The following is a 26,258-nucleotide window of genomic DNA, read 5'->3' on the forward strand; positions in this document are numbered from 1 at the left end:
AATAGATCAGACAGGTACTGAGGTGCCATGCAGAGCCTTATAGGTGAGCAAGAGGATTTTAAAGTCCACACGGAATTTGACAGGAAGTCAGTGCAAAGACTCCAGGATAGGAGTAATGTGATCACTTGCACTAGACCTGGTCAGGATTCTGGCTGCTGAATATTGGACATAGTGCAGCTTTTTCAAAGTAGATTTAGATACCCCAGCGAGTAGAGGATTACAGTAGTCAATTCGAGAGGACACAAATGTGTTGATCATCTTTTCAGCCACAGTTAGTGATAACATATGGCATAGTCGAGCGATATTTCTGAGGTGAAAAGAAGATGTTTTGACAATATGCTGCACATGGAGGTTGAATGTTAAGCCAGAATCGAATATCACCCCAAGGTTTTTCAATTTAGATTGAAGCTCAAGTACAGAACCAGCTACAGATAGGGTTACAGGACTGGCTTTACAAAGTTGATGGGGGGTGCCAATAAGCATGACTTCAGTCTTGTCACAGTTAAGATGAAGGAAGTTTTGAGTCATCCAAGTTTTTATGTCAGAGATGCAATTAGATAGAATAAAGACAGCCACATCAGTGTCAGGTTTGGTATGGATGTATATTTGAGTATCATCAGTGTAGAAATGATAGCTGAGGCCATGTGATCTTAAAAGCTGACCAAGTGGAAACATGCAAATGCTGAAGAGCAATTTACTGTTTGCTGCTATAACATGATGCTGCTGCCACCATAACATGATGCATGATGCCATAACATGATGGTGCTGCCACCATGGAGTAAGGATGGTGGTGTCTCGGTGATACGGAATGGTCGGCTTATACCAGACATAGTGCTTTGCATTTCAATCAAAATATTGTTATTTTGACCATACCGTATATCCTTCAGCCATACCTATAGTATATCATGTTCATGTTCATTTTCAGTAAATGTCGTACTAGACAGACTACCAGAAGATGTGTCCTGGCAACCATGGCAATCAACAATCCTGTTGTTCCATCTGCCCATCAATGTGTTAAAACAAAGTGGCAGGGAGTCTGTCCCACCTGCTCGCTATTAACCCAGTACTTACCTAGCAGTTATTTAAAACCAGTTTTCCCAGTATTCTCTGCCCTGTCTTTGTTTCAGTTTCAGCTGGATTTTTCCTGCGCTCTACTTAGTTGTTTCTCTGGCCTTGAATCTCTGTCTGTGCCCTGGTTTTGCTCTTGGATTTTCCCTGTTTACTTTTCGCTATCCTGTGGGCTATGAAGTCTGCTTGTTTCTGACTGTAGCTTGGATTGCACTGATTACCGACACCTGCCTGCCACTTTGCCTGTTTGCTCCGCCTGGCATCCGAGTCCACCACCTTCATTCGCTGCTCTTCGCTGGTAAGAGCAGAGCTTATTAGTAAAGATTAGTAAAGAGTAAAGATTTCTTTCCTGCCTCTCACCCACACAAGCCAAGTTTGTACAGGGACTAGGATATTGTACAGTAAATGTTCTGTATGAACAACAATTCCTATCTCTAGCATAGGACTTTGCAAGTTTTCCACAGACACTTAATGATTCACAGTAACATCATAGATAGATAAGACTTTATTGATCCCGTAGGGAAATTGATGGGATTTTTTCCCATAGGAAAATAGGAAAAAATCATCAACCACTTTCCTACTTTGAATGCTAGTCAGATGCACATTCCAATTCTTAATAAAGCACTTCAGTGTACAGTACTTCAAGGGATAAGAAACTTTCTCCTGATCCCTGATTTGGTTTAAAAGCCTTGGTCTTTGTGGTCAATTTGTGTACGACTGCAAATCACTGAGTTTTTGGCTTGTAATTCAATATTTATTTGAGGGAAGTTAATGTGACAGATGCATGTAATCTGAAGTTGATTGAATCCAATATGATTCGACAAAGCCAGAGACTGTTATTATAACGTGGTGACCTTTCAGATTGTTCTTTTGCACCTAAAATGATTTAACGGTTCCACAGCAAATGGGTTAAATACATACAGTATGTAATTGAAAATCTTGTATTTATCTTAAAAAAAACAATTTTATTTAGATAATATCAGCAAGTTATAACTTTATCAGTTTTGAGTAGATTGTGTAGATTCTAAATATAGGATCATATTGAAAAGTGTAATAATTGCAAGTCTTAGACATCAACCAAATGTGGATACTGTGCAAGAGGGAAAATACATTGGCAAATGAGTACACTGTTATAAGTTTTCATTGTAATTATCCATTACATCAGACATGTTCTGTGAGGATTTCTTGTGAATAAATGCTAAGAAATGAGATTGGTGAACTTCATCAGTATTTCACAGGTTTAACTCTGTATTTAATTTATATTTCTGTACCTATACTCTTGTCATAGTGTGCCTTTTGATACACTTGTAATAATTTCAGTTGACTTTGTCTAAGAATGAAAATTAGCATAATTTAAAGGAGAATTTTGTTTTTCTTTGTAACCCTTTGATTAATCTTTCTCATCCCTGGTCACTTCTACTCCCTTCAGAATTCTGCTTTTCTGTATACTAACCCATCTTCACTCACATACTACACCAGCTAGGATTCAATCTCCACTGAGGTTTGCTTTCTGAAATATTTATTAAGCTCTGCTGATACGTATTTTTTTGTAAAAAAAACAAATAAAAGTAATTTAAGACCACTCTAACAATCTATTTCACATAATACTTTGACAGTATTGAGCAGCACACTTCCAGATTACTCCTGCAGCCACAGCGTACCATGAAAAGTCAAAATCCCTGCTTCAGTAGACAGAACCCTTCATTAAGACATTTGGAGACACATTTAACTATTAATCATTCAAAACTGTCATCCAAACTGTGAAATAAAAAAAAGCAAAACAAATGGAAAACCTGGATACAAGTAATGATATTGCCCTTGTTTTTGCTGAAATAGCCTTGAGACCTTTGACTATGAAATCTTTACTCATTTTCAATTTAAGCCTAGCACAGAACTGCATGGAACAACTATTTGACTACATCTAATTCTCATTAGCCTTCAAATAAATATCACAATTTTATATATGAGAAGAGTTCTTCTAGAAACAATATTTGATTTTTTAAATTAAAAATATTAAATAGAAAAATAAAAGTCCTTTATATAATGTGGCACTATGACTTACTACAATATATTGTAGCGCTCTCGGGTTCACGTGGGTATGCGCCCTCACCACTGCCGCCTCAGGTCGGCCCCTCCAGCGTCACTCAACAGAGACCCAGCCTCTTGAGCCAAAGGGAAATCTCCCATCAGCCCGTCGACTGTAGTCCCTGCTATTCACAGGGAAGGAGGGTGACATCACCACGCTGGTAAGCAGTCTCTCAGAAGCAATGGAGGCCGTATGCGTTACACTCTCCCCTGCTTAATTCGCCGTCCTCAGTGAAGGGCTATCCCATCCCGCTGCTAACACCAATGTAGGGCTCTCGGGTTCACATGGGTATGCGCCCTCGCCACTGCCACCTCAGGTTGTCCCCCCACTGTCAGAGATTAAAACCCGGCCTCCGGCATCACTCATCAGAGACCCAGCCTCTTGAGCTAAAGGGAAATCTCCCATCAGCCCGGCGGCTGCGGTCCCTGCTATTCACACGGAAGGGTGGTGACGTCACCGCGCTGGTAAGCAGGCTCTCACAAGCAATGGAGGTCGTATGCATTACAATATCAATAGAAAGGCAATAACTACCCTTGCCTTACTGCATATAATTAATGACTGCTCAGATATCTGTCTGCTATGTGTTTTGAAGAAGTACAATGTTATGCAAAACTATTTTGACATTTTATCTTATTATTTATATCGTACTAGACTTCTTACTATATCTTACTATTATCAATCTTGTTTCTCCCTTTTTGTGGAGAAACTCAATTTGATGGTGATCTTACATTGAAAATGTACCCATTTCATTTAAAGCAAACAGTTAAGCCTGATAGATCTGTGTTTTGTAGTACAAGGAGTAGCATTTTAGCTTTATGAATGTATATTAAATTATATTAAAGACAAAGAACACATGACAATAAGGCAATTAGATTTAGAAAATGCAATGGATTAGCTACTATAATTCATATTATTCATATTGAGTTTTTGAGATAATGTTTTTAAGATTGTTATCACTCAAACTAAATCAATTTAATGATGAAAATAGTTATTACAGCATAATAATAAATAAACTTTATTTTATATAGGTGGCTTCTTAAAGTGCTAAATAATTGTTTAGAATAATTGTTTTTACTTATACAATTTGCTCTACTTCTTCAGTGCTGACTCAACTGCAATCAATCATTTCTGTTTAATACTTTCATTAAACCCTTATGCATTGTGAATTGTTAGTCAACAGAATATCTAGTGCTGCCTACAGCAGCAGTGAAGATGATCCAGTAAAAAAACATTAATAAAATATGGCCCAGTCAATGTTTACTTCAAAAAGACTTCAAAAAATCTACCACTGATTTGTCTTTCTATTTTCTGGAAAATGTTTTTTTTTTCATATCTGAGGATTACTTCTCTGAGAAAGATGGGACCCATTTGCTTAACTTTTGTGAATTTGTGAACACGATTTTTGAAAGAGGCAAAAATAACAACTAATTAAAAAAAATAAAATCTAATTTATGTAACAAATGTTTTTGCTTTACACCTACAGTAACTCCAGATTATGTTAATTGTGCCATATTTTATTAAATGAAATATAACATTAAAAATGAAACCTATAAAATTAGTTTAGACAGATTTTAGAAAATTTACAACCTTTCAAATATCTGAAAAAAAGTTCTGCAATTGTTTTGTGATAAAACTTTGGTTCCTAAATCAGCCATCACTCCTTGAATAACAGAAGAGTATGATGGACTGTCAATTTTGAAAATATTTTAACAATACAAAACATGCAGCTTTGCACTGAGATTGAAATGAATCTAATTCGAACTTTATACACTCATATAACGACCTTACAATCCTGGACAAAAAATGTGCAAACCATCAGTAAAGTGCATTTAAGCTAATCTTAAAGCTGCCTTTTTCAATTAAATGTCCTACACTAAAATGTATTTTAAAGTTACAAATGCACATTCAGAAAACACTGACTGTTTTCTATATGTGTTCATTTACACTTATTGCATCTCTCTTGTGGTAAATGTCTCCATTTAAATGTGACAGTTTATCATCAGTTGCCAACACAGCTGTTACCCTGGAAGTCTTTCAAAGCAATGGCAGAGGATTTCATCTCACAGCTTCGGACTGCCATGTGCAATGTTGGGCTGAGGTTTTGTGTACCTTCATATCATTGTATGGAATCCATGAGTAGCGCTTGTAGTATGTAAATGTTCTTCAAACTGCAGGGAGTTACTTAGTGTAACATTTCCCAGAATTGCTACAGACTTTAAACTGGGGTTATTTTGCATTTGATTGAGAGTTTGAAGATGCTTAATTCAGAAAAACTCACCGTACTCCTACCATAAAACATTGCAAAATATTACATTTAAATTTTGAATACTTCAAAAGGAAATACATGTAAACCAGATATAAAAGAGAAAAATATTTTCCAAAAACTGACAACAGGAATTGTATTACATCATTTTACATACTGCTGAGGAATTACATTACAGCAGGCTATTTCATTCATGGCTACGGTCCTAACTAAAATTTCATTTGCACAGCTATGATACTGTACTCACAAAAAAAGGCATATTTAATTTAAATGCCTTACAGCTGGTTAAAAAAACATTGCTTACATTTTAGTTTCCTCATTTGTTTTCATCTCCAGTAACTGGGGGCCACAGTTACTGGAATGCCCCCAACTAGCTCTGTTGGTAGAGCATGAGACTCATAATCTCAGGGTAGTGGGTTCATTTCCCACATTGGGCCCAAGGTTTTCTAATAAGCCATACTGGGGAGCAGCACTATGGGGTGGTGTTGGTGGCGGTAGATCATGTTTCTGTGACAACAGCAACACTGGCATTATCTGCGTGGAAGAAAGGCCTGGCAATCTACTTCTGTATCTTGCTATGAGAACTCTATGAATAGTGACGGGGGAACTATCCATAGGGCTGCCATGAGCTGACACCAACTCGATGGTTGTCATTCAATCTATCCCCCAACTGGTATGAGCAATATGGAGGTGGTACAGATGCTCAAGAGCCACTCACAAAATGGTGAGTTAAAAACACTATCACTGTGATAATTTTACAAGTCACTTAAAACCAAACCTCAGAATAATCAAATTCACTGGGAACAAATGATAAAACTGGTAAAGTTAAATAACTACACACTCAGAGATGTGCAGAGACCTTTTGGTGGGCAGTGGCTCAGAAAGGGAGAAGGAGTATTTTCCCGGGCAGGATTTGTTACATTAGAGTATCCTGGACACAATTCAGTGCCCGCTTGTATTTCTGTGTTTTTTAATTTTACAGGAAGTTTGGATGTGACTTTATAATATTCACAACCTTGGCAAAAAAATGATTGTCCATAATTGATTATTATGTTTGATTAATAGACATTAAGATATTACAGCCCCTCTACTGAGCATATAAAGTACTTTATTTTCTTGATATAACACATCTTAACAAGATAACAGAGCACATAAAAGAATTACAATCTAATGACATGCAATACCAAATGCAATCTCTTTGCATCTTAAGAGCAAGAGTTCACATGATAGCACATCAAATCAAAGATTTGTTTTCCCCCAAAAAGTGTATATTGTGGGACAAATATTCAGGAAGTTGCTAGAAATTGGCATCTGCCAGTTTAAATAAAAAGTTACATAAAAGTTAATAAAAAGATACAGATCATTTACTTGTCTTATAAAGCATTATATCTGTATTATTATTATTATGATGATGATGATGATGATGATGATGATGATGATGATGATGATGATGTACTGGATACCTCTTGAAATTGCTCAATATACACTACTAAAAGTTTCAGCATTATTTTATACATCAACATACATGTTTATAATTACATATTAGGTAATTCCAATAGAATTATTTATTGGTCATGTCCTAAAAAAAACCTTGGCAGAGATATCCAAAAATGATTATGGAATTACTACTCATATAGACTGTATATTTTTTGTAAATAGGCTACAGGCAGTTTTGATATTCATCGAAACTTAAGTCGTTCAACATGAACGACAGTACCGATGAACTGGCTTTTTTGATGACCATTTACCTGTTCGTCTGCTGCTAGTTGTGACCCGTTTATGAAATGATCCCTTTAGCTGCCTCCCTAAATTTTCTCTCTCTTATTTTTCTTATTCTTTTTTCTGAAGGCATGCTCTCCTGTTTCTGTTACCGAACCATATATATACAACAAAGAATATGCATGTTTGATATGTTTATATCAAACATAAAAAGACTGGCTTGTCTAGTCGGTTAACTAAATTTTCTTAAGGAAATCTCAGATCTACAGTGCCTTGCGAAAGTATTCGGCCCCCTTGAACTTTTCAACCTTTTGCCATATTTCAGGCTTCAAACATAAAGATATAAATTTTTTATTTTATGTGAAGAATCACCAACAAGTGGGACACAATTGTGAAGTGGAACGAAATCTATTGGATTTTTGAAACTTTTTTAACTAATAAAAAAATGAAAAGTGGGGCGTGCAAAATTATTCGGCCCCTTTACTTTCAGTGCAGCAAACTCACTCCAGAAGTTCAGCGAGGATCTCTGAATGATCCAATGTTGTCCTAAATGACTGATGGTGATAAATAGAATCCACCTGTGTGTAATCAAGTCTCTGTATAAATGCACCTGCTCTGTGATAGTCTCAAGGTTCTGTTGAAAGCGCAGAGAGCATCATGAAGACCAAGGAACACACCAGGCAGGTCCGTAATACTGTTGTGGAGAAGTTTAAAGCTGGATTTGGATACAAAAAGATTTCCCAAGCTTCAAACATCCCAAGGAGCACTGTGCAAGCGATCATCTTGAAATGGAAGGAGTATCAGACCACTGCAAATCTACCAAGACCTGGCCGTCCCTCTAAACTTTCAGCTCAGACAAGGAGAAGACTGATCAGAGATGCAGCCAAGAGGCCCATGATCACTCTGGATGAACTGCAGAGAACTACAGCTGAGGTGGGAGAGTCTGTCCATAGGACAACAATCAGTCTTACACTGCACAAATCTGGCCTATGGAAGAGTGGCAAGAAGAAAGCCATTTCTCAAAGATATCCATAAAAAGTCTCGTCTAAAGTTTGCCACAAGCCACCTGGGAGACACCCCAAACATGTGGAAGAAGGTGCTCTGGTCAGATGAAACCAAAATCGAACTTTTTGGCCACAATGCAAAACGATATGTTTGGCGTAAAAGCAACACAGCTCATCACCCTCAACACACCATCCCCACTGTCAAACATGGTGGTGGCAGCATCATGGTTTGGGCCTGCTTTTCTTCAGCAGGGACAGGGAAGATGGTTAAAATTGAGGGGAAGATGGATGCAGCCAAATACAGGACCATTCTGGATGAAAACCTGTTGGAGTCTGCAAAAGACCTGAAACTGGGACGGAGATTTATCTTCCAACAAGACAATGATCCCAAACATACAGCAAAATCTACAAAGGAATGGTTCACAAATAAACGTATCCAGGTGTTTGAATGGCCAAGTCAAAGTCCAGACCTGAATCCAATCGAGAATCTGTGGAAAGAGCTGAAAACTGCTGTTCACAAACGCTCTCCATCCAACCTCACTGAGCTCGAGCTGTTTTGCAAGGAAGAATGGGCAAGAATTTCAGTCTCTCGATGTGCAAAACTGATAGAGACATACCCCAAGCGACTTGCAGCTGTAATCGCAGAAAAGGGGGCTCTACAAAGTATTAACGCAAGGGGGCCGAATAATTTTGCACGCCCCACTTTTCATTTTTTTATTCGTTAAAAAAGTTTCAAAAATCCAATAGATTTCGTTCCACTTCACAATTGTGTCCCACTTGTTGGTGATTCTTCACATAAAATAAAAAATTTATATCTTTATGTTTGAAGCCTGAAATGTGGCAAAAGGTTGAAAAGTTCAAGGGGGCCGAATACTTTCGCAAGGCACTGTAGCTAGCTACATAGCCATGCAGACAATAACATGGCGAGTTTGTCGGTTTGCAAACTTAGAATAGATTAATTAAAATAGTCTTTCTTAAATACAAAGTGCTCAATACAACACCTTTGGTGTGTTAATTTTGTACAGTCCTTCTGAAAACTCTGTGTATCTTCTCACCGTTCAAAAATGTTTAACACGACCTTCACAGGTGTAGTAGCCTATGTTGCTTACTGCTGCTTTTTTCTCTGCTTTTTACAATGAACAGGAGGCGAACACTCGGGCCAATGAGGGCAAAGGGGAAGGGGCTTGAACCACTGTAGACTCCCCACTCTGCATGTCCCTGTACACACTGTATACAGTAAAAGCAGTGCAAAAGCAAAAATACAGAAAGCTATGTAAGTGTTTACAAGATGCTGTTGTGATGTACATTTTGTTTTATCACATTGTGCAAAAATTACTTTATGTCTGAGGTAAAGATGATTTAAAACAACAGTGCTGTGAATCTGTGACTAGTTCAATATAGTTGGATACAAAATGTGCTGTTCAGATCACGTAACATATTACTGCCATTTTCCTCACAGCTATCACAAAACTTCATGTTTCATGTTCAACAGTAATTTTGTTTTTAAATAACACCTCTTTAAATCTGTATGGATCTATACAATCAGTAAGTGACAGTGGGTGAGATGTAACTTGATGATTGAGAAACACATTTTCCCATCTCCTTCATATTTCATGTTTCAATGAAAGTCACCAAGGCCATTTGGAACAGAAAATTGCAGTAGGTATATATTTGCTATCTGACTGCTATTAGTCTCAAAAAACAGCTATTTTTCTCCAATACATCGACCATCGGAATAGTGCAGTTTAAAATCTAGTTTCTGCTCAAAAAAAGGAAATAGCTTCACTACCCAATGTGTAAAGCAGTGCTAGGACACTCACATGATTCCTTAGTAAAAGACATCTTCAGCTCTGTGTTGGAAGAAGCCTAATTGGAAGAAGCCTAAATAAATATTCCTGGGGAGGAGATGAGGAGACTGAAGGCTCTGTGATCAAATGGCTGTCTACTGCAGAAGAGTGCTGTGTTAATGTGGATTAAATACTGTATACCAGCAAGCTGTCAGTCCTGATAAAAAGATTGTTTGACATGAATATGTTATTCATTGGGTCTGAACCCAGATGTATAGGAATGTGTTTACTTCCAATGTACAGTAGGTGAACCAAATTTAATTTGGGGGAGTTTAAAGAATTTGCAATCATACAATAATAATCCATGAACATGCATTAGTGGTTATCAGCAAATTTCTGGATCCTGCCTTTCACTATGCATGAATTAATCATTCCTGCAAATCGTGCATCCTGTGCCATTTTTAGTCTGAAGGCCAAAAAGAAGAGCCAAGCAGTTTTAACTAATCGGAACAGCACAGAAGCTCTTACACAGTAACAGACACCCTTTACATGATCCTTCATATGATCTCTATCCATACAGGGTCACTGAAGCCCCAGCATGAGGGCAGACTGCAATGGACTGAAGTCGACTGCAGGGCTCACACACACGCGCATTTTACTGTTAACCTGGATAGCATGTCGTTGGCATGTCTTTGGACTGGAATCTAAAGCACCCAGAGAAAACCCATGCATGTCACAATAGTAGTCCCTCCTCCTTAAGGGCGCTCCGGTTTTTTCACTTCGGACCTAATTTTGTTCTAACCCTTGTTCCAGCCTCCTTCCTGTCCCCCTTAAAAGCCAGACACCAACTCAGTTCAGGGCTCTGCATTTGACTCCCATATCATGCGAGCCTGGGATCTGTAATCGCCTGGCTCCGTTATATTTTTAAGTTTCTGTTCCTGTTCCCGTTCTCCCCACCGGTTCCGACCCGGTTCCTGTTTTTAACCTGTCTGTTTTTGGATGGACCGCCCGGTTTTGGACTTTGCCTGTTTTTGGATTCCCTGTTTGGATTACCTCTGGATTGTTTGCCCCGGACTCACCCCCCTGGACACCTGTGCACTTTGGACACACTCCCCCTTATTCATTCCTTTCTGCCAGAATGTTCTACTAAGCTTACTAAGGTAGCCTCAGTGTTTATCACCTTTTATCTATCATAAGTACACAGTCCTTTCTATATTTAAAATATTATTTTAGTATTTCAGTTTATAAACTGTATTTTGAAATACTAAAGAGTACTATGTATGAGATTATGTTAGTACAGACATAAGAGTAAATACTTTTCTCTGACTGGCTGATATTTTGACTTGTAATTTATAGCTGAAAACTATATTAGACTTCCATTCTCTCCTGTCTACAGCCCCTGTTTTCATTTGACTGCATCCTGGAAAAGCCAGAATTTCCCATTAAAATCAATCTTCTTAAGGCAAAAAAAACATTTTAAAAAAGGGGGTAAAAATGTAAGAGCAAAAACAGTACAGAAAAAATGTAAACACCATTGAAACAAGGAGATTCCATTATGTTCTCAATGCTAGATTACGGATTGAAAAACTGGAACTATTTTTTTACATTAAGGTTTTTGGCTAATATTTTGCATTTTAGCTGACATGAGTCACACTCATTGCTTCTGAACCCAGAAGAAATTTTGACTTTTACTTACCGAATACAATATATTTTTAGCATCAATATTACCAAAATTCTCCCTCGGAGAAATAATTAAAATGGGAAAATCATTTTTGTGAGTAAGGCAAACTATAAAAAATCTTTAACCTATTTAAGCACAGCATCTAATGATAACAATGGTGAAACACATCACCATGTAGTTTAATATCTTCAGATAGAAAAGTTTTTTTTTCAAAGTATAGACATCTACAGAGTGCTCAGCAGAAATGATGAATTGTGATGTCTGAAAGTAAATAGGTCACAAAATAATTTTGTTTTTGCAGAAGATTTTTGTAGAAATGTATTATGGATCACTAGAAACATAAAACTTTTTATTCAGATTTTGATATGCATGACTGATTGTTTTAGGAAGATTTATACTCCAAAGTTTATAATGTGGTTGTAATGAAGAAGGAAGAGGCTATAAAAAGATCAACAGCTTTTCAGACTGAGATAAAATATTACCTGTGGGATATACAGCACATTTAAACATCCCCACATGGACTGTTTTTCTTTTTACTTTTTCTTTTCCTATTTCTTCAGTCTACACCACTATTACAAGATAACAAAGTCTCTGAGTCCAGGTTTCTGACCTTTCCTGTTGTTTCTCACGTTCTCATATTTGAACCTGTCATTAGAATGATTAGATTGTTGAGGTGGTCCCGGTCTTCTTAAAATCTGTGGTTCAGCACCAGGAACATCTGGAACTTGATGTTCCACCTATCATCACTATGAAGCTCCTCAGGTACACTTCAGGTACCGCGTCTCATTTTTGTGCAATGGAGCTTCTGCCCCTTGTGGATGAACTCGCATACTATAGAGGAGTCTATGGACAGCAGATGCCCCATGTGCAGCAGAAGTCACGAACATCTACATGGTACCCTCCTGAGTAGAAGTGGGCCTTTAGCCTCCTCACAGTCTTGGCCAATTTAACGTTTCCTTTCAAGCACCTCACAGACTGCCTTCAGCACCCTCAGGATCACCAGCAGCCATTGTTGCTCCCTACTGCCACACACTGCCCAGCTCTGGTAAAACACCCCATTGAAGATTGCTTGGGATGACATTAGGGCCACAAGCCCTTTAACAGACTTGGAGCAACCTAACCAACCCATTCCTATTCCATTCAAATCCGTACCAGGGCCAGGTATGGATCTCTCCTCTGGTGTATGCTGAGCTTGTTAGCAGCAACCATGGAAACTGTAACCTTTTCCTCTTTGTACCATTCTGCCCGGTTTCAGTGATCTTATTTATTCATGCACGGATGCTGAGCTCCAGAGTTATGTTTTACAGTGAAATAGTATTTCTCCAGCCTACAGGCACTATAGAGAAGCATGTTCAGAGGGGACCAAGAATGGCCTTCCATTGAGGTAGGGAAGAAAGTTTCGAATGACCTTGACAAGGGCCAGCAGCTCCAAGTACGTGACACAGTAAGAGATAAGATCACTTTATTAGCCATATACAATTTATTACATTAGGAATGTGTCTTTTTGCATATGCCAGCTTGCTCTCCATGAGACACAGACGCACAGACAGAGAGAGAAGCTTGGGGTCAGAGCACAGGGTCAGCCATTGTACAGCGCCCCTGGAGCAGTCGAGGTTAAATAGCCTTGCTCAGTGGCCCAATGGAGTAGGATTCCTCAGCTGGCTGCTGGATTTGAACTGGCAACCTTCCAGCTACAGGCACAGATCCTTAGCCACAGTGCCACCGCTCTGCCCCGAAGTAGTTACTCTCAGGATGACTACCTAGCAATGCAGCAGAACAGCCAGATCTACAAACCCTTGCACCAACCTGCAGTAGTGGGACACGAGGACCAGGAACCTCTGGAGCTCCTTCATTGTGCTGGGGTGTGATCACGTTGTCATCACCCTCTCCTTTTTAGGGTCATTAGAGACATTCTGGTGCCTTCCCATATGCCCCAGGAACTGTATGTCCATCTGCAAGGACTGCAAGTCTTTGGACTGAGCTTCAGCCTTGCCTCCCAAATATATTGGAACACTAGCTGTAGGTTCACCAAAGAGAATGACTCAGAACTCTCACAGCCCCCTCGGCATGGGGAATGTGGTCTTGTGGTCAATCACTCCTCTGGTGCCAGCTCAACCTCCCAATAGCCACTTCTGAGTTCCAGGGAGCTGAACCAACATGACCTACCAATGTTCTCCAAGGTCTCATTGATCCTAAGTAGAAGATAAATGTATTTACTCATCATCTGATTACGGTCCCAGCTGTCCAAGCAGAATCAAAATAAGACATTCTTTTTAATTAGCACTGACCGAAAGAGCCATGGGATGTCTGACTGCTCAATGATCCCGGCATCAATCACGTACTGGAGCTCCTAGAGTGTCGGGGTAAAATAGTGTTGCACCGGGTAGATTCCGTACCGCAAAGATGACCAGAAAGAACCACAGAAGCTCTTTAAGCTGCTGCTGCTGCCTCAGGCAGAGGTCATGACAACTGTATCACAAATCCACAATAGCCCTCTGTGACAGAGGAGTCTGTCACGGGGTACAGATAGCACAGCAAATACAGCATTCATACACCTTCTATTGAGCTGTTGCTAGATAAGTTCCTTAGGGTGCACACTCAGGGCTTGACTAGTAACTGCTATTACTTAATTTCATATATATTCACTTAACATAAACATACCTTTTTCATATAAATTGAAATACCTAAACACAGGTATGAGTGAGTATGGTGGTAATGGAGAGTGCTCTCAAAATGGATGTTACTCACTGTTTATTTGGTGTAGGTACTTCCAGGGTGAGTCAGCTTATGGTGGAGATAAGGAGGATTTACCCTTATTTGAATAATTCATTTTGTTTCTTTTTTTTTTTTTTGGGGGGGGGGGGGTTGTTTTCTGGTGTGGGGGACTGCGAGCACTGTAAATAGACTGCACTTGTTTTGCTTGGGTATTTTTGCGGCGGAGCCAGTCTGAGATAAAACAGACCTATTTTGGCCTTGCTCAGGCCACTGTGTGACACCCTCTCTAACAATACCAGAGACAGTAAAATAGAAAAGAGGCACTAAAGGCACTCTGCTCACGAGTAAGTAATGAGACAAAGAGGGCATCTACCTTCCCCATAAGGATAAACCTGGAGGGACACTTTAGAATATCCAATAAACTCTAACCTATAGTATAATGTATGTCCACATCAACTCAACACTGACAGGTGACCTGTATTGAACCCAAGAGACTAGAACTGTGAGACAACACTGTTAACCACCTCACCATAGTGCAACCCAGTCTGCTCTTAAAAAATTCAAGAGCCTTGGAGACATTCTGACTGCACACAATTTGAGCAATATTAACATAAATGGATAATGCAGAAGTGGTTTTGAAAATGAGCTTATTTATGTTAGTTCTTCCATTAGACCCATTAGGACACTGGTTAACTGGCTGGAAACTGGATCTTCTCTGTAATGGCACTGCAATGATTCTTCATGTAACCATTTTCCAGCAGTGTGTTTCTTTTGGCACATCACGCTGTGAGCTATGTGGATCTAACTTGTTTGGTAATTTCTCTATGCAAAGTATTTCTCTTACTTTTATTTCTTTCTGATACAGGTTTCATAATGTACACAATGGAATACAGTAATTTCATAGAAAACCAGATAGCAAGGTTTCAAGCATCTGCATTCGGGGCATTCAATTCCCTTTGTGTTTAAATCAGCCTCGTACCTCTGTTTGAGTGTTATTGTCATTATCCTCATCAGATGGCATGAGTGGGAGCCGCTCTGAGTCAGACGTATCCTGGTCCTGGCTTGCTCTGTTGTTATCCATAGGCTTTGGTTGTGATGGCCAGGTCTGTCTTTTCCATCTGTGACTATAAAGCTTTACATCTACAGAAATACTCTCCTCTGTGGAAGGTATTCCCTGGACATACATGTATGGTACTCCTGAAAAAGAGAGACAGACAGTGTATTTGCAGTAAATCCGCACAGACACATGGCTCTTTTGAAGTGCTTGTCATGTTCTTTATGTTGCAGAAATAAAACTATTTTGTTTTAATTAATTAGACATGGGACCATAAAGGGTCTAATATAGATTTATATTATTTTTTTATTAATTCTATTATTAATTATAAGATATTTCTGGAATCAGTCCAGAGAAATACAACCAGATGGGGCTTAATGGAATGTCCTAAACTGACAGGCTGAAGCAACTAAACTTTATCAGTCTTGAACAGAAAAGATTACAAGGGGATTTGATATTAGTATTAAAAATCCTCACACTGGCAAATTCAACACATTCAAAGTCAAATATTCAACAATACATCTCCTTAGAAATGAGGAGAAAATTGTTTGAAAAGATAAAAAATCATGTTAATGGTAAATTAGAGTACTATGCTGATCAACAAAAAAATGTTTGACCGTGTTACACACCTGCTTGTACATTTTTTAGTCAGGGGCTTATGAATATACAGTAATGAAAAAGATGAGAATTTCACCCTATTTATTGTCAATATGGCTACCTATGGGTTTGTTTTTAATGTTTGTTGCTCTGCTCTATGTCTTCTGAGTGTCAATCACAGTCACTTGTGTGCTCAGGTCCATGCTTTGCCATTCCCTAGAAAGTGGCAAACTCTGATGCACCAAAACATGGCTCGATGCACCTTCTACTGTGGCAGAATTCTATATTGTCTAGGCTTCAAGGGGGTGAAGTGACCTCTAAAACGTGTTCATTGCAGTTCTGCCACAGTATCTACAGTGTAGGCTAGAGGGAGATACAATCAGATACTGAAACCCTAGAGACCTGACAGGGAGCCTAGAGAGTGGAAAAGTTTTTAAAAAATGAATAGTAAAGAGTAGGTCTAATTGCATATATTAATAGTATTTAAAGTTACTAACAGTAAAATGTTTTTTAAGTTACCCTTTTTGCATTTAATCAAAATTTGTGTCTTGAAAATGCATTGAAAGTTAGTAAACGCATATTACTGTTAAAATCTCTGGTACCTCCATTGTCCCTCATAATGTGCTCTCTCTCATTCACATTGAACACTAGCACCTCATTGTTAAAAATGAAACACTGAGTGGAATGCATTTTCATTTTAACAAGACCTATACTGCATTTAACCAGACCTAAAATCTGATAGTAAATTCAATTAGTTAAAGATGTATTTTTTAAACTAAAATTTCAGGTATATGAACTTCTTTGAAAGACAAATAATGACAGCTACTCTGTTATCATGATTAACTGGTACAGACAGGACTCTCAGCCCCTCATGTCACAGACGTCATCATCATCAGTGGTCTGAGGAGGCATCTGTACTGTAAGTGTAGTTGGGAACCCAGAATAACTCTCTTACTACTGGACTAACATTCTTCACAGTGTGTTCTTCAGACATAATCATAAAACATAAGACAAGAATGTATGTAGGAAGTAAAACAAATGCAAAAGATGGGGAAAGGTACTGTATGTGCTTATAACAAATGTGTGTTTATCAGTATTCAGAGAATATAATGAAAGGGGCGTTTTCTTTTCCTGTTTTACATGGGGATTTCATTATGAGAGCCAGCTGCAACCTTTTAGTTGAGTTCTGAATTGTTCCATTATTCTCAAGCAAATCAGCACTAGTGGAGAAAAAAACAACTTTTCACTATTTTTGTGGATTTTTTATAATAATCAATTCAACCAATCATGGATTAGCTCTTCTTATTTCTGTTATAGTGTTTTAGAAAGGACTGACCTCCTGTTAAAATAATAATAATAATAATAATAATAATAATAATAATAATAATAATAATAATAATTGCTTATGCTTATATAGCACTTTTCTGGACACTCCACTCAAAGGGCTGTACAGGTAATGGGGACTCCCCTCCACCACCACCAATTTGCAGCCCCACCTGGATGATGCGACGGCAGCCATAGTGCGCCAGAACGCTCACCACACATCAGCTATCAGTGGGGAGGAGAGCAGATTAATGAAGCCAATTCATAGATGGGGATTATTAGGAGGCCATGTTTGGTAACAGCCAATGGGAAATTTGGCCAGGACGCAGGGGTTACACCCCTACTCTTTTCAAGAAACACCCTGAAATTTTTAATGACCACTGAGAATCAAGACCTCGGTTTAATGTCTCATCCAAAGGACGGCCTCTTTTTAGAGTATAGTGTCCCCGTCACTATACTGGGGCATTAGGACTCACATAGACCGCAGGGTGAGTGTCCCCTGCTGGCCCTACTAACACCACTTTCAGCAGCAACCTTAGCTTTCCCAGGAGGTCTCCCATTCAGGTACTACCAGGCTCACACCTGATTAGCTTCAGTGGGTTACCAGTTGTGAGTTGCAGGATGATATGGCTGCTTGCCTATCGCCCTAATAAAAATACACTGTTTCACCTAATATGTACACCTGGTAAATAATAAATACACCTAATAAAAAATACACCCAGTAGAAAAATACGCTGTTTCTACTGGCCAGGTCTTCACCTAGTGGTTTCTAACTCAGTTAGCCACTTTTCTGACTCATAATTCATCATTTCAAACAGCCACTTTTATTATGGCATACAAAATGACACCTGCTTTTTTTGCTAAAGCATATTGGCAATTATTCAGCAATCAATTAGACAGTCAGACACACTCATCCGTAAACTTCTGACAGCAAGACAAACATGGGAAATTCTCAGCTGAGCTATGTCCTTTTAAAAATTGCACAATGGGATTTTTAGTTCTTTGAAATTAAACACTTAATAAATGATAAACAATAGATGATGATAGGTGATATAACTGGGAATATTATTTGGTGAATACACCTTCATTCTCAGTACTTCCAATAGGGCTATAGTTATTACCCTTTTTCTTTGGTTTATTTTTATAATATTACCCTTATTACCCCTTATATTTATATTATTTTTGCCAATAATAAACCAAATATTGTATCTTTAGTGACGCTGGAACTAACAATTCAGATGCCATATGAAGAGCTTATGTGAGGAGTGTTTCATCTTCTCAGGCCGACTTATCATCGCACTGATAAGGTTTTAAATCAATAGGTCATTGAAAGCATGCATAATTTTAAATGTATAAATGTATACAGTATTCTGGATTAGGGGATGACATGGTGGTACATGCCTTTCAATGCTGGGACTCTGGGTTCAGTTCTGGACCAAGGATGCTATCCGAGTGGAGTTTTTATGTTCTCCCTGTGTTCTTGTGGGTTTTCCCCAGGTGCTCCCGTTTCCAAAGACTTTCTGGTTGGTTAACTGGCTGCTTGGAAAACTTTGCCTAGGTGTGAGGGTGCGTGTGTGGGTCTTTGTGTGCCCTGTGATGAACTGCCATCCTGTCCAGGGTTTATCCTGCCTTGCTCCTGTTTCCTGCCAGGGGCTCCCCTGCAACCCTTTATCCTGCATTGGATAAAGAGGTTAGAAAATGGATGGATCGGTATTTGTATTTGTATTTTATGAATGTATGTTTTTGTATTTTAACAGGAAGGAGACCGGTCTGCAGATAACAATATACTGAGCACAAGTCATGAGATTTCATCAAAATTCCAGTGCTTGGTATTTGATTTGAATTACAAGTGTCCGGATTAATGCATTAAAAATGCATTTAAAAAGCCATTCAAAAGAAATGATTTTATTTTATGCAAGAATACTGAAAGACATGGCTCTGCCAGAGAAATGAAGATTGCCTGTTTGCTGTTGACATGATTGAAGGCAGCCTGTCTGTAACAGAGTATTCAATCATTGAGGAAGTTAAGGGTAGGCCACCTGGAAGTCACCACACCAGCACATTGGTCACCTTGGTCTGATCCATCTGTAAAACTCTTTTAGACTGTGGTTGGCTGCAGTATGAAAAATTCCAGGGGAAAAAAAAGGTTGAATGTCTGTAAAAATGATTTGGTTGCTTGGAGACTGTTCAGGGGCAACGTTCATTTATTCAAAAATGAAAAATGATATTTTGCACCTGATAGGCTAGACAGAAGACAAATTTGTGTCGAGACATGTTGGGAGCTGTGCTGACTGCTGCATTTTTCTGACTAACCCTAACTGGTCAGCCACTTCCAGCTGGCTGCTAATGCACAGGAGAGTGACAGAAAATTCCACAGCCATCTATACAGAGGCTGATCGAGGCTAGGTGTCAACACTGCCAGGATCATGCTGATACTCAGGATGTCAAGCACAATGCAAATTTCTAACATCTTTTTTGTCAATCAATATATTCTCCAAGATAATTTTTTAAATTAAAAGCATCATAGAGCTGTGCACAATTTACAAATGTAAATCTCGCCAAATGAAGCCCTTTATGATTATCAATTTTGCCACTATGAATTAAAGCTGATCAAATAAGTTGCGAATCTCCAGTAAAAGCTGATCTCCAGTTGCGAATGTGTCAAAATACACTTTTTTGAAAGTGTTCAAGATTCAATTTTTAAAACCAGGGCTAACGATCATACAGCACAGAAATCCCCAATGAGCACAAAAAGAAATCTGATGGAGTATAACATTAAGAAAAGAAGAAAAATAACATTTTATGTTTTTTCCTACCTAATCAAGCAGTATTTTCTGTTTATCTGCTGCAGTATGATTTGGTGGAGATGGTGTGTGTGGAATCAGCTGCTGCGACTCACACCCACAGCACTTCGGTGCTGCTGTAAGGAATTCATGAGCTATTCTCACTGCACAATGTGTTTGTCACGAACAGTTCTTTCCGGGCCCTATGCAGACGACACGATCCGGATTAGAGAGGAATCACTTGGGAAAAAGCCATGCAGGAGAGGGTATGGAGACAGGGGGCGTGTCCAAGGGGTGCAGGTGTCCAGGGGTAGTGATTCCGGGGCGAACAATCCATGTAAAAGCCCAAACGGGTAATCAAAGACAGAAGCAAGAGTCCATAGCCAGGCTATCCTTCCGGGGTTAAAACACGGGAACCGGGTAGGAACCGGCGGGGGGGATCAGGAACAGAAGGTTAAAATCATAACGGAGCCAGACATAGCAGGACCCAGGCTCTCAGGAAACGGGATTCAATGAAGAGCCTCGAGTGACGTCTGTGTCTGGCTTTTAAGGTGGAACTAAAGAGGGGCTGGAATAAGGAACAGGTGTGAGGAATGAGGTAGAACAAGGAAGGGCTGGAGCGCCCTTAAGAGGAGGAGTAGCGATCGTGACAGTGTTCTGTAGAGATGTTAAAGTAAATGGAAAGTCTGAATGACTCTGCTTGCCATAGTTCAGCCCGTTGCATGTGATGAATGTTTCTGATGCAATGGATGACTAATGTGTTTTGGGGTGGTTCTCAGGTAAATAAAAGGGAACATTTATTTTAAAATTCTCATGAAGAGATTCAATGAAGCATACCCTTACAATTTCCAAAAGTTTAGTTTGCATGAGTTCAGTATTCCACTGTTCAGTGGCAACAAAAACAAATATAGTTATTCATAAAATCAAACCATGCCACTAGGCAAATGTTTCAAATGCAGTCAGAATTTTGTTCAAAGTTCTTTGCACATAAATTCAATGCTAAAATGTTCGAAACACGGAGCTCTCGACTAAGGTTGACTATGGATACATATAAAGTTCACATAATTTCAGCACGGGGGACACTGCTTTCCATATCATCTCTTTGATTATTCGCTCAAAAGCGAAGTCTCTTCGGATAAATGTCCAGGTTGTTAACAGATTTTACGGCTGTAAACACTAAGCCAAACTGGAAAGCAAATTCTGGGTGCACATGTCAGTGTCGCTTCACTAAATGTTTCCCATTTTAATAAAGCAAAATCAATGTCTTTTTTTTCCTAACCTAAGCTAGACATATTTACACACCTGCTAGCATCCCTCCTAGCTCAACAGATGTACAGAGTTATATCTGTTCTGTAGCACTCTGTAGCATTCACAAGCCTTCACATAGGTTCAGAACAATGAGGCAATGGAATAATCTGCTCAAATCTCCTTAATTACCAAAAGCTCATTACTTGCTCGGCAGTTGCTACTTGCAACTGTTTGCATCAAAGCAGAAAACCCCTACTGTACAGACTAGATTCTTAGACAACATTGCCTAAGAGTAGTCACCTACTCTCAATGGTCTTAATGGTCAGAAGCCCCCTTGAGTATATTCGACAGCCTCATATGGTCTTTCAGTACCCCACAGATTGTGTACACATGCATTTTAACAGAACAACCCTCATGGAACAGTCACAACAGTGCTCACAGATCAATACCTGAACTGCTTATTACTTCCTTCTTCTTATTGCCACCATGACCTTATATGCACTGAATTATGCCATTTAGTTTAGTGCATGTTAGATATGGGAAAAAAAACCAAACTGCAATATATATATTCTGCAGGTTGATACATTCCTGATAACTTTCCTCAAAATTATGATAACACAAAAAATTTGTATTTGTCATTGGTACAACAGATTCATGGGACATGGCAGCTCTTGAAAAACACATTGTCCCTTCTCAAACAGACTGATTAATGTGAGATTAGCCCTTATGAAGTTCCAGATCTATCAATATCAATCTATCCAACTATTGACATTGTCATGTTTTTATTTGTAATACATGTTTTTTTCAATTTTTGCTCTTGATCAATTTCAGAAGCTCATGTCAGGTGTACAGAAATTGAGTTATATTGGGGATTACAAAGCATGCACATGCAACAGGCACAGGCGGAAGACTGGACAACCAAGGATTGTCTACACAGTTACAGGGAGTTGATACATTTATACTGTATGCTAATAGTTCGATACAAAAACACCTGTTTATGATATAAGTCTTTTCAATAATTTTTATGGCTGTTTAGTTTCTACACTTTAAATATATATCAGAATATCTTTGTTTTTAAAAATGCATTATATTTATGTTGATGAAGTTTTAAAGAACATATCTGGCATATTTGTTTATTTGGCATATGTGTAAGTTCAGTGGAATACTCACAACTCAATCAGTACTGCAGTTTTTCAAGTGTCAAAAACCAGGAAAATAAAAAATGTGATTAGTTTACTGGAGCAGAGAGCTTCATTTCTGAAAGTCTATTTGTACCATTAACTCCAATGTAGTGAATTCTTTGCTGTTGGTGTTTCGCTGCCTCTCAGAAACAATGGTAGCTTTTCATTTTGACAGTCACAACTCCTTTCATTAACCTACAGGAGTGGAAAGGCAATACTATAAAACCAATACAAAAGATACATACAGTACAAAGGTCTCTGCACATTGATTTTGAAATGAAAATGAACAATACAGATGTCATATTAAAACCTGGCAAATTATAGTAGTAAGAATGATCTTCATTTGACTGATGATTCCATCTGAGATGATATACAAAGGATAAAGTAGGAAAATACTGCTTTAAAAGTGCAGTAAGAAACACGGGTACAGTAAATGTACAGTACTGCAAAAAATTTAATTGCAGAACTCTAATATACAGAGTATAAAAGTATAGCCGCAGTGTACAGCAGTACATTATTCAGGCATGAGGCAGGAGCAGATAGCAGCATCTACAAGTACACATCACACTACTTTGACACCTCATAAACTGAGAAATCTTTCATGCACCATGCGGCGTTGCGGGTGGATAAATTCAGTTCTGGGTTTGTGCTCACACCATTGATTTATCTGTACCGATTCCATCAAGTTCAGTGTAAAATTTCACTAAATACAGCAATGTGAGAGAACATCATTGACATTTTGGATTGCTGACTCATTGCTGAGACACATCAAGAGTAAAAACATTATCACATAGCTGAAAATGAAGAACTCACACTCTCCATACCCTCACTCTCCTAGAAAAGATCATCATGTCTTATTTCCTTTGGGGCATAGTCTGGTGTTCCCATGTAAGAGGAAAACAATCAGGCTTCAGGGAAAAACAAAATGAGGAGCCTTCCAGCCAACACTGAAGTATATCTCTTCAACGGCAATATATCAGGTCCCAAGAGGTGATTTAGATCTTTGTGCTTGTACTTACAGTAAGTGAGATTTCCCCTGCCTGGTTCCTCTCAAAAGCAATTACAAATTGCAATTAACACTTGCAGTTTCAGTTTTGTATCAGTCTATGTAAACTACTAACTCTTGCTTAGAACAATCCTGCCTTTATCTGTCTACCTTTATCGTGGCAGGATTATCTGTAAAGATAACATTGGGAGCTCAACCTTTACTAATCTGCTCTAAGGTATTTTAAATGATACTAAGGATTTTGAACATATAATGGCTTAGAAAACATCTTACTTAGCTATCCCAGGCTTCAGGACTTAATTGTTAAATCTTCACTACCTATGAAAAGCATTGAAGAATAACTGCATACTCTATGGTGTTTGTCAGAAAGCCTAACCAAGATTCACGTCCAGCAAAGCAACATGATTGTTATGGGAAGAAGCGATCATGTTCATTCAAGGCAGCAAGTGTAGTCTGTAATTAGTACCCTAGAGCTAACCAAGTGCCTCTGCTGTGGCCTGTGGAAGAAATCCAGCTAGTGTAATGTCTGAGCAGCAGGAGGGAAAACCAGTGTCTAAAGACCTACAAGGTAATTTAAACTTAAGGGAAACCCCTGCTGCACCAGACGGAGGTGAAGGGATGACTACAGACAAACATAACACATAGACCTCTGCAACAACTTCTGCCATCCCTGCCTTCATATAACCCAGTTATTTTTCTCAGGGCAAACTCATTTGCAAGACACGGTGACCACTAAATCATCTCTGTAATTAATGGGGTCATTTAATGAATCTCAAGCTCAATTAGTTAGCACTCACATAGTACTGCCTTTTTGAGAAAACATCATCAGAGCACAATTGAAAGGATGGGGGAACGTGGACAAATGCTATATTTTTCTAGACAGAGTTTTTTTTTTTCGGAGGGAGAATTCTTGTTTTTGTATATTGCCCCAGGAAATTGCGTTATTTGATCATTGTGACTGGCTCTTGTGTTTTATATGTGAATGGAATGTGAAAATAAATCTAATTTATTACATTTGTGCCTTAACTGTGCATGACATCCTTGTAATTGATACACTGTTTTTCTAAATAAAATGTGCTTTATCCATGATCTTAACGGGGGCATTTTACAAGATGTGCTTCCTGCTAACTGCCCAAAATAAAAATTAATGAGGATATTTGACTATTTTTAAGTTTAATATTTAGTGTAAATTCTCTGCCCTTGAGCTAATTTTGTTTTTTAATGATTGTAGCAAAGCCAGAGCATTGAAGAGGGCTCACAGAAGACATCATCCTTCAGTTCACAGAAGACAATCGTCCTTCACTGCAAGAGTCAAAGAATGAATTAATAGATCAATCGATTATTGTTAATCAGCACCACCAGCTACCCAGAAATTTAGAGATGCCCCAGGTCTACATGCAGATACTGTCACGATCGTCATCCCTTCCATTCCTAACTGTGTTTTCCCCATAGCCCTTTTCCAGTCAATTCCGGATTATACCGTCTGCACAGGGTCCTAAACAATGCACTACACGGGAGTCAGGACCGGCTCCCATTACAGATACAGTAAGTCAACTCTCATGTGTATCTGTCTATAACAGGGCAATGGACTACAGACAGAAGTCAGCTTCCACCCAACCAACAATGATAATACAATGTGTGACTCAAATAAAGAAAAAATCAGAAACCAGGAAAGGAACCTATTTAAGTGAAAAAAACAATGTAAATTGCTGTATTAAGATGAGATATTAATTTGAATTGTTCTAAATCTATTTAACCATTCAAATATCCATTTCAATTAAAAACAAACAAAAAAATGGAATACAACAATCTGTTCCAAATATCCTTTCCCAACTCCTAATGCTCTATCAGGATTCTAAGTTAGTTTTATTGTACTTTGTTTTCTTTCTTTCTTGGCAAAGGTAATGTACCACAGAGAAAAGTTTGGTTCCAGGAAAGAATCAAACAAATGGCAGTGTGTTTTTACCTTTTAAAAGAAGGCTCTTGTTACTTTTACATCACAAAAACCAGAGCACAAGTTGATTTACGGAACAGAACTATGCTCAGGAGTAGTTTTCAAGTCTTAACCAGGCTTAGCTTCCAGGCACATTTAAATAAGGTTTTACAGAGTACAAAAGTAATATATTTTTAGACTGCTGAGCCGAGGGCATTCCCCATAGAATTTTAAACAAAAAACTTCAATACAAATGTACTTTGCTGTACATGACACTTAAATTTAAATTTTGTAACACATTATATCTGTTTATTTTCAGAGAGACAACAAAGTGCTGCATTTAAATAGTTTTAAATTAAGCTAACTTTACAAGCAGAGTTGATGAGAGATAATCAAAAAATGTCATGCTCTCTTTTTAAATTCAATGCTGGGGTGTTTTTAGAGACATTAAATTATCTGTCTCTAAGTGATTTTTTAAGCTTTTTGCTCTTCTTATCCAGTTTCCAAAGATAAACTGTACATAACGTTCCCAAATAATATTTTAATTATAATACAAGAAAAAACAAGCTCTGTTACTCAAATACATATTTCTCTTATTAGATGTGCACCTATAAAGAGTTATTGAACTTGTAGTTGAACTTTAACTTTATTGCCATATGTAACCGGTACATGTACTGGTACAATGGAATTCTTACTTACAGAAAGTCTCTTGATTGTTAAAACAAAACTGTAGCTTAGTATTTCTGTAAATGTATTTACTATTACAGTCATTATTTTTATTACATAAAAACAGTAAAGCAAAAACTATGG

General features: G+C 38.3%; 1 protein-coding gene across 1 annotated transcript in view; it reads right to left on the reverse strand.

Annotated features, from left to right (window-relative positions):
* The window catches only part of plxdc2a (plexin domain containing 2a), a 217,247-nt gene that overhangs the window by 122,989 nt on the left and 68,000 nt on the right, over positions 1-26,258 (reverse strand). Inside the window, exon 2 of the mRNA XM_088643400.1 lies at positions 15,303-15,520. Within this exon, the coding sequence (XP_088499526.1) occupies positions 15,303-15,520 (218 nt within the window). The remainder of the gene's footprint in view (positions 1-15,302; positions 15,521-26,258) is intronic.

Source organism: Lepisosteus platostomus, chromosome 8, assembly GCF_059453375.1.
Source record: "Lepisosteus platostomus isolate fLepPlt1 chromosome 8, fLepPlt1.hap1, whole genome shotgun sequence".
Classification (NCBI taxonomy): Eukaryota; Metazoa; Chordata; class Actinopteri; order Semionotiformes; family Lepisosteidae; genus Lepisosteus; species Lepisosteus platostomus.